This window comes from Furipterus horrens, unplaced genomic scaffold, assembly GCF_987537825.1.
Source record: "Furipterus horrens unplaced genomic scaffold, mFurHor1.1.pri manual_scaffold_5, whole genome shotgun sequence".
Lineage (NCBI taxonomy): Eukaryota > Metazoa > Chordata > Mammalia > Chiroptera > Furipteridae > Furipterus > Furipterus horrens.
The window spans coordinates 203,198,977-203,208,738 of NW_028327175.1; the positions used below are offsets into that span (position 1 = coordinate 203,198,977).

Here is a 9,762-nt window from a genome sequence, read left to right on the forward strand (position 1 = left end):
CTGCCTACACAGTGAAGATACTATGTGTCCTTAAAATATGTTTCTGTTTTATATTGTTTTAACCAGGTCTTTGATTACTAAAGAAGGCAGTCTTCTCAATCCTAAAATCCAAAGATGTGAGAACCACATACTGACCCAGAGCCAACGTGACAGGACCCCTGCTCTCTCGGGTAAGACTCCTGCCGACACTCACAGGACTCAGAGCTCACACCCCAGGATCCTCTCATCTCTCAGGTTGGACTCCTCCACAGTCGCATGCCCCAGAGGCGATGCCAAAGGACCTCACACTCTTTCAGGCGGGTCCACATTTTATACTAAATGGATCTAGAAGTGATGTGAGAGGATCTCCAGTTCTAACGTGAGGGAACATGTCCCCATGGTCAGAGGACTCAGAGGTGACATGACAGAACCCCCTACTTTCTCAGGTGAGACGCCTCCCCACAATCCCAGGGCCCAGATCTGATACGTCAGGGTTCTATACTCTCTCAGGGAAGACCCCTCCCAGCACTCAGAATTCCGAGCGGATGTGGCAGGACCTTCTATGCCGACAGAGTGGAATGACCCCCGTGCTCAGATGCACACTGCTAGGAAATGGTCTTCTCTGCTGCCATCTAGTGCACATGTTAGGGATGACACCTAATAATTAAGCCCTTATTGTTAATGCATAAATTTTTTTGTGTTGAAATTATTCTTTAACTTCCCATTGTGATTTCTTTTGAGGGTTATTTAGAAATGTATTTTATAACTTTTATTTTTTTAAAGATTTTTAGTTTATTTTATTTCTAGAGAGAAGGGAAGGGAGGGAGAAAGAGAAGGAGAGAAACATCCATGTGTGGTTGCCTCTCGTTCATCCCCAACTGGGGACCTGGCCCACAACCCAGGCATGTTTCCTGAGTGGGAATTGAATCAGCAACCCTTTGGTTCACAGGCTGGCTACTCAATCCACTGAGCCACACCAGCCAGGGCCCAAAACTGTTTTGAGCAGTGGAAAAAACGTCTGGATAGGTGTATGGCATCAAATGGAGAGCACTTTGAAGGTGACTGAAGGTTAAATATGTAAGAATAAATACACAACTTTTTATAAATACATCTTGGGGTTTTTTTTGCCACCCCACCCCCCATATACTGCTCCCTGGGTGGTAGCCTAACCAGATTGACTCTGGACTCAGGCCTTTGCAGAAGCTGAGTCTCTGTGGCTGGGAGCACTAGCTCTGTGAGGTCCTCCTGGAAGGCTCTGCTTTCAGTGATGGGGGGAGTAAGGCGAGTGGGATTCAAAGTTGTATGGAGACAACACGTTTCAGAACAAGAGGCCAAAAAACAGGGAGGAGGTTGGTGTTGACATCTACATAGCATTTAAGGAGCTGTTTGTCTATCTCATCTCTTGTTATGAAAGTAGAGGATTTGTTTAACCAGTTACTTCTTTACAAATGACACTCTTGGGGAGAGTCAAGGGCCGGTATACTTATCTGAAGTGCCCTCAGGGCTGGGGTGTAAAGTGCGTGGAGGCTGCATTTGCCCTATGGCTATCAAGGTGCTAATGACTTACCCTCCCTGCAAACATAGGGCTTCTCCCCTGAGTGTGTCCTGTGGTGTGAGATGAGATGTGACTTACGTGCAAAGCCTCGCTCACACTCCCTGCAAACATAGGGCTTCTCCCCTGAGTGTATCTTCTGGTGTCTGCTGAGCTGTAACCTGTCATTGAAGCCTTGCCCACACCCTCCATATTTGATTGTTACAATTCTTGACGCTCCTACTTCCATGAATAATTTCTCTGTGTCCTCTGGATTCGCCTTCTGGCCTGTGCTGAGCTCTTCCTCCATCATCCCCTCATGCTCACTCAAGCTTCCCATTTGTTTATCAGGAGGTTTCGACAATGCCCCTGAAACCCTCCTTTGCCTGATCCTTTTAAGCAAAGGTTTGGACCTTTCTTTGGCCTCTCGACCTTCCCCTGTGTCCTTCCAACTGTGTGTAATGGCATGGTGCTGCTGCTGCTGACTCTGCTCCGCTGGGCTGCGGTCCTCTGACTGGAGGTGTTTTCTTGCAGATGTTCCCGGGAGAATCTGAGAGGGGTGACTGCGTTTCACATGTTGGCTGAGGAATTTCTCACTGGAGAAGGCGAGAGAGCAGGAGGGACATGGGTGGACCTCTGGCTTTGGTTCTGCTGAAAGAGAAGGTTTTGGTCAGCAGTGACATGGACAAGGCTGCCTCAGCTGCACACTTGGTCTCCTGAGAAGACCTGTCTCGCCAAGCATTCTTATAGTGTTGACAACGCAAGCTCTGTCCCCCACACTGTTCGTATTTTTCTTTTAATTTCTATGCACTGCAATGTTTTCAGAAAGCAGAAAGCCCGTATCATGGGTCGTGCCTGCACATAGGCCAGACTAGGGACTTTCAAGTAGCATCAGAGGCTGTTCCTCTCCTTGTGTGGATGGAACTGCAGTGACCTTTTCCATGTACGTGTATCTTCTAAGTAAGTCATAGTAAAGAGAGAAACCACAGGCCCCACCTAGCAATTGCTTCTCTCGGTTCTCTGAAATTATAAAATAAAAACATGTCCTTCCTCAGCCTCACACCAAGTATTCACACTTTATTTCATTCAGTGTTAGCCCATTTCAAATACACTAGGAAGTCCTGTTTTAAAATAGTTATCCAACCACAGTTCCAACACACCCGACTCCCATACCCCTGCAGCCCATCTGCATCTTCTCTCACTTGTAAATGAAGTCATCACTGTGGGATTCCACTGAAGTTGATTTTCCAAAATTTAACAAAGCCTAATTTTAGAACAGAGTCATGCCCTGGCCTCTGCAGGGCTTTCCGGCCATCACTCTCTCATGCTCACGCTGCAGCTGAAAACAGCACAGTTGTCCCATCTTGCAAAGGAACGTCCAAGTGGCTCAGCTTGGATCATGGACCCTGTGTTTCCAGCTGCTGGACCTGTATCTGATTTGCATTGTTACCCTCCATGTTGAGGTCGAGACCGAGTGTCCCTCAGCCAGCTCAAACCCCCCCTCTCCTTCTCTGCACTAGCTGCCCCTCTACCTGGGACCCTTTGCCCACAGGTATTGTTCTAAGTGTTCTCCATGCAAAGGACCCTCCCTGAGCACCAGCCACACTGCACCCTCCGTTCACAGTGATCCCCAGGTACTTGGTTGTGGATTCCTTTTCCCTAAAGCACTAATCGTTGTGTGATATTGTGCACATGCAAGCATCCGTCCCTGAGTTTCCCTCCTTCGCCCGTCAGCTGCTCAAGAGCAGCGATTCTCATCTTTATGCTAATCGGTATCTCCAGTTCCCAGAACTCTGTGTGGCACAGAGTAAGAACTCACAGGACAACTACCTGAAATAATGAATAAGTGCATATTAACATACACATTTCATCTAGAAATACAGAGGAAAGTAAGAAGAAACAGCTATAAAAAGGTTAGAAAAAATCTGCTTTGGTGAGAGAGTTGGTTAGTGTTTAAAAACTTTTTTTTGCTCTGTCCATGGTGGCTCAGTTGGTCGGGTGTTGTCCCACAAATTTAAAGGTCATGGGTTTGATCGCTGGTCAGGGCTCATGGATGGGTTGAGTGTTTAGTCCCCAGTCAGGTCAGGGTGCGTACAAGAGTCAATGAGAGACGTTTTTCTCACACATTGATGTTTCTCTCTCTCTCTCTCTCTCTCTCTCTCTCTCCCCGCCCCCCCTTCCCTTCTCTCTAAAAATAAATAATTAAAATCTTCTTTAAAACTTGGGTTTTTTGGCCTCTAAGCCTTTCAGCACTATATGCTGTTGTGTATTCAGTGCATGAAGCATTTTAAAAATTGGAACAGAAAGAAAATAAAAATTGTTCCTAGGAGTCAAATGCATATGAAATGACTCCTTGATTTCTGAAGCATCTGACTTGAAATTGTACTGACTTTAGAGTGGAGTTGGACTGTGAACATTTCTATGAGAGTTCTCTCTTTTACTTCTGTCTTGAAGGAGAACAGCGGTGCCCACCTCTCCTGGCCGCGAGCTCTGTCTTCCACTTGCTGCCCCACTTGATGCCCAGCTCCTGGCCGTACTCATCCCCGTACCAGACCAGCAGTTCACAGCCTGGCCTGACGACCTGGCAGGTTCGGTAGAAAATCTGCCTGTGATACTGAAAGGCCCCCAGGTTCTGTTCTTCATCATCCCGGGCACAGTTCACATACCTGTGATTGAGGGAGAGGAAGGGAAAGAAAAACACAGCAGTGAGATCCCGCTACCTGTCACATCCACGTCCAGCTCCTCACTGATGCTTAAGGCCCTCGGGCTTTGATGTCACCCACTCCCCCCAGTGCTCCCGGGGAGCCTTCTGTTCAACATCTGAGCCTCTGTCAGATGTCATATGAATATCTGTCTCCAAGTCCTGCTCACGGGGCTCATCTTGCCTAAGACCATTTCCCAAAGCCCAGTTCCAGACTTAAGATACACCCCGATTGGCCATGAAACGCAGCTCCCTCTAGCTTCTCTAAACGCTAAGTCGAGTTCTGTTTCACACCAGAGAACCTGGTGCTTGATCTAGACTCTGCTTCTAGATTATCTCACATCATTCAATACTCATCCCAAGTCTATCTTCTCTTGAGAGGTCTTTCTCCAATCATTGCATACTTTTCTTGGGGTAAAATTAACTTGTCCCCCCAAGGTTCCCATAGAAACCTGGAGGCCTCTCTGTCTCAGCAAGATAACAGAGCAATGATAGTTGATTCACATTCTCTTTTCCCTGATTAAAAAAAAAAAAAAGCCGCTCGTGCAAGGGGCTCATGACCACTCATCTGCAGGCCTGAGAATGCAGCTCTAGTTAGAGGTGATGCTGGGCTGCTTTGCTGGGCTGTCCTTGGTTTAGCCTATCTTGGCACTGTGCACTTCTGTAAAGGTAGGAAAAGTGTACTCATATACTTCTAAAAGCAATCATTTAATGTCTGTCTGCAGTAAGTCCTTCATAAGGACACGGGTTGTGTGATCTCTTTAAGTAATAAATAACTTGGTCTAAACTGGAACCATAGTAAGTGCTTAATTAATGTTAGATGAAGTAAAGTATAATCCAGTATTCCAGTACATCTAGGCTCTTCAAGGTTTCTTTCCCCCATTGTCCAAGGTTTGTCTAGCATACATCTTTATATTTTGAGGGTGTACACTGTATTTTTATCTCCTTTTTTCCTAAATGTCTCCTGATATGAAAGAATCCCATGTGGAGAACAAAAGAAACAGGATTGAGGGAGGCCACCAAGGGGGCAGGATGACAGGGAAAGCCTGTGGCAGACAAGAGTCCTCTCGGGCACCCAGAAATTGATCGACCGTACCTCACCCAGTTGGCCCAGGATTTGTCCTTCCCATCCACATACTCATAGCAGTTTCTGCCTTTGGTGATCTGCGTTTCAGGAGAAGAAGTTAAAGGCTTTTTTTGGTGGGGAGGTAACAGAAGAATTATTTCACTATACTGTCATCGAAGCTCTTTCAGCTCACACGGGGATTCAACCGCCAGTTGCGACCACAGGATATTTTTCTTAGTCATCAGGATATTTTTCTTACTCATCATGTACACATATGAGCCTGTCCCATCAGAGCAGGAGCCTATAAGGGAGGAGCCAGTGCCTTGTGTGTGTACCACTTTGCTCCCAGTTACCCTCTGGTCCTTTTGTTTTTAAAGAATTTATTTATTTTTAGAGAGAGGGGGAGGGAAGGAGAAAGAGAAGGAGAGAAACATCCACGTGTGGTTACCCCTCACGTGCTGACTGGGAATCGAACCGGCGACACTTCGGTTCACAGGCCGGCACTCAGTCCACTGAGTCACAACAGCCAGGGGTACCTTCTGATCCTTAAACAGGAGGAGCTTCCCGTTCATGCAAAGCCCATTCAGTACACAGAGCTAACCATATTATTGATCCCCATCCATGTCTAGCATGTAGAAGGTGAGGTCCCACCAGGCCTCAGGAAGGATGTCGGAAGCCAGAGGGCAGGGTAAGAGGTAAACACTTCTCTCACCAGCCAGGAGTATCCACCGTTGGCAGCCTCTTCATCGTCTGTGATGCGACCCTCATAAGGGCCAAAGTGCAGACCCACAGGCAGATCGGAAGCCTCGTTCCACACTCCAAGCCCAGCCTCAGGGATGCCTGATGTTGCAATTCTCAGCCCAGGCGGTAGAGTGAGGGCTGAGCGGTCGGGATGCCCCTTGTCCACTGCATGATCTTTTACAAACGTAGGGGGCCCGTGCACAGCACAGCTGTCAGTGAAGAACTTCTGACACTTCTCACAATCTGGAGGCGAGAAGAACAGGGGTTAGGGGTTTCTGAATACAGAGAGCTTCAAAGAGAGCGCAGGCCCTCACCTCACTGAGGCTCCATCCTGCTCTCCTGGTCACTGGAGGAACGGAATGATTTGGGGACCAAGTGGCTAGATGAAATTATGTAGCCAGACATAACGTGCCCCTTTGGAAGGGTCACTCACAGAGGAAGTCATCATCCTGGGGCTTGCTGACCTCTCGGTACACATGGCCCTTTCTTTCTCGTAGGCTGTACATCTTCATGTCAACCTCCTTTCTCTTGGGGTCTGAGTTTGAGGAAGAAGAGCAGGCGAGCTAGGTTGGTGGGGTCTGGAGTGTCAGTCTCTGTTTTGTCAGAAAGCACACAATCTCCTCCCCTGAAAGCATCACCCGTTCTTTCTACGTACTCTGGTATTTCCCTCCATTCACTACTGGTTCAGAGAGACTAAGAGTCCACAGTGACTAGAGATGGAGGATTCAATGTCAGTTTCTAGATCATCCCATGATCAGGTGTAACTTCCTAACCTTCACTCGGTTATAAAATATTGATTGAGGGCACATTACATGTCAGCATTAAGCAAAGGCCTGAGCATACTACACCAGGGATGTACGGTCGGGTCGCTATTATCACAGGTGGGTTTATTGGACAACTCACACATGTCAATAGTTTTAAATTTAATGTAATGCTTTCAAACAACATATGAATGATGTGTCCTTATCTTGACTTTACACATCAGCATTCAGGAGCTAAGAGAATTTATAAGATCAGCCCAAAGCTCCAGTGCTGACTTCAGTGTCAGCTTCATCCAGCTTAAACCCAGGACTATCCCAAGTTTGCCCCACACACCTAGGCCATACTTATCATCCATTCCAGAGGACTTAGAGGAGCTGTAGTGTCCAAGTGATTCTATCTTACCCAATTTTCGTCTAGAGCGCTCTCCAGAGGTCCTTGCTTGTCCAGGAGGGGCCACGGGTTTCTGGGCGTGCTCTGAGCCACTCGCAGTCAGCAAACTAGTCGTTGTGGACAATTCCTTCAAACTAGATTCATTGCTTAATGGTGGTCTGGAGATTGCCTTCAATGTGAGAGTCACATATTAAAAGATAAGATGCATTTATTTAATTTTAAGGGCTTTGATATATTTCCACATGTATGAATCTAAGTAACACTTCAACAGCCCCTGGAAATACCGGAGGAGTGTGGATATCAGAGGGAGAAGAAAGGGCCTGTATGGATACTGAATTCAAGACCAAATCGATGCCTTAGGCTCTTTTATTTCAGGTTTCTTTATGATAGTGAGAGTAAGGGGCATTGGGAAGAGAGTAAACAAATAGTTGGCAGAAACATATCTAGACTCTAGTGAAAATGATGCTCAAAATTTCAAATTGCCATATTTTTTTTTCAGATTTAATGTGTTTTATTGATTAAAATATTACATTTGTGCCAATTTCCCTTCCCTCTGCTCCCCTCCACCCGGTGGCCCCCCTCCCTCCAGTTGTCCCCCCCTTTTAGATTATGTCCATTAGTTGTGCATACAGTTCCTCCCAACCTCTCTCCGTCTATTCCATTCCCTCCTACCTTGATCTCCAATTCCTATATCATCTCCCTCCCTTTCCCCATTCCCCCTCCCTGTTGACCTCCCCCCAATATGCTTCCCGTACCCACAGTTCCTTTTCCACTCTCGTTGCCTATTTAGTTTGCCTTTGTTTCATCTCCCTAGCTTCTGTTTTTTTAAACCAGTCCCTTTAACATCTCATATAACAGTAAGGCCCACCCACCTGAGGCCTTAAAAGCATCCAAGCAATTTTGCATAATGAAAGACACCAGCCACCAGCCTCAGGCGTGTGGAGACATTCTGAAAGCTGCTTCATTTTCCCTATCTCCCAGCCGCAAACTGTGGGGTTTGTTTTTGGACTCCTCTGTTTCTGTAACAAATACTCAGTAAACGGCTGTTCCTGATTTCAAAAGAATTATGTGGTGATGAAAGATGAGGGGACATTCCAGCAATAGCCTTCCTTTCCTTCTGTTCCTTCTCTTCACGCTGAGGCAAAAAGAGCACTTAGGGCAAGCCCCGTACTCAAACACCAGGCTCTCGGGTTACCGGGCGGCCACTTACTCCGCTGAGCCACACCTGTGTGGCCTGCTGCTGCATGCACCAGGGGAACTCTTCAGCGCACATCAGTGGACAGCGCTGCTGCCCACTACTGCACACTGTCTGTCTCAGTGCTGCCATCTGGTGGACAACTGTGGGAACTACAGGTAATTCCTTGTCAGCCTGTATCCTGGCATTGGTCACCAGGAAGCCTGGTATTGCTAATAAGGTAACCACCACGGAACTCGGTTCCTGATACTAGGTAGCTAAGTCTTGCTTACTAGGTCTGCAGCTACCTCTACCGCTGAGCAGATCTCTGAGTTACGGTGACCAGGTCACCCTCCGGAGAGCGCGCTCTCAACCTCCCGCGAGCGCGCAGCACTCACCGCAGCACTCACCTTCCCGGGCGCGCACTCACACTCCCGGGAGTGCGCACTCACACTCACACTCCGGGGAGTGCGCACTCACACACTCCGGGGAGCATGCACTCACAGTCTGAGGAGCGCACTCTCGGCATCCCGGGAGTGCGCAGCACTCACCCTCCGGCGAGCTGGCACTCACGCTCCCGCGAGTGCGCAGCACTCACCCTCCTGGGCGCGCACTCACACTCCGGGGAGTGCGCACTGACACTCACACTCCGGGGAGTGCGCACTCACACTCACACTCTGGGGAGTGTGCACTCACACACTCTGGGGAGCATGCACTCAGTCTGAGGAGCGCACTCTCACACTCTGGGGAGTGGGCACTCACACTCACACTCCGGGGAGTGCGCACTCACACACTCCGGGGAGCATGCACTCACAGTCTGAGGAGCGCACTCTCACTGTCCCGGGAGTGCGCAGCACTCACCCTCCTGGGCGCGCACTCACACTCCGGGGAGTGCGCACTCACACTCACACTCCGGGGAGTGCGCACTTACACTCACACTCCGGGGAGTGTGCATTCACACACTCTGGGGAGCATGCACTCAGTCTGAGGAGCGCACTCTCACTGTCCCGGGAGTGCGCAGCACTCACCCTCCTGGGCGCGCACTCACACTCCGGGGAGTGTGCACTCATACTCACACTCCGGGGAGTGCGCACTCACACTCACACTCCCGGGAGTGCGCACTCACACTCACACTCCGGGGAGTGCATACTCACACTCTGCGGAGCGCACTCTCACCCTCCGGCAAGCTGGCACTCACCCTCCCGCGAGCGCGCAGCACTCACCCTCCTGGGCGCGCACTCACCCTCAGGGGAGCCGGCACTCAGCCTCCCAAGAGCGCACAGCACTCACCCTCCCCCAGCACTCACCCTCCCCCAGCAGTCACCCTCCTGCGAGCCAGCACTCACCCTCCCCCAGCACTCACCCTCCCCCAGCCAGCACTCAGCCTCCCCCAGCAGTCACCCTCCTGCGAGCCAGCA

At 49.2% G+C, this 9,762-nt stretch overlaps 1 protein-coding gene across 1 annotated transcript; it reads right to left on the bottom strand.

Moving 5' to 3' along the window:
- Positions 1 to 508: 508 nt before the first annotated feature.
- LOC150010829 (histone-lysine N-methyltransferase PRDM9-like) lies at positions 509 to 6,524 on the bottom strand. The gene is made up of 6 exons (XM_090279454.1): positions 6,452 to 6,524; positions 5,990 to 6,261; positions 5,308 to 5,375; positions 3,983 to 4,176; positions 1,924 to 2,158; positions 509 to 539 (listed from the first exon to the last, which is right to left on the bottom strand). Exons 1-6 carry the CDS (start codon positions 6,522 to 6,524, stop codon positions 509 to 511), a joined length of 873 nt encoding a protein of 290 aa, XP_090135580.1.
- Positions 6,525 to 9,762: the final 3,238 nt, after the last annotated feature.

Excerpts from the sequence above, each read along its gene's own strand:
- LOC150010829 (XM_090279454.1), bottom strand. The coding sequence starts at position 6,524 with ATGTACAGCCTACGAGAAAGAAAGGGCCATGTGTACCGAGAGGTCAGC. Across the intron at positions 6,262-6,451 it reads CCAGGATGATGACTTCCTCT|ATTGTGAGAAGTGTCAGAAG; the intron begins GTGAGTGACCCT and ends TCTCGCCTCCAG. Across the intron at positions 5,376-5,989 it reads ACGGTGGATACTCCTGGCTG|ATCACCAAAGGCAGAAACTG; the intron begins GTGAGAGAAGTG and ends CCTGAAACGCAG.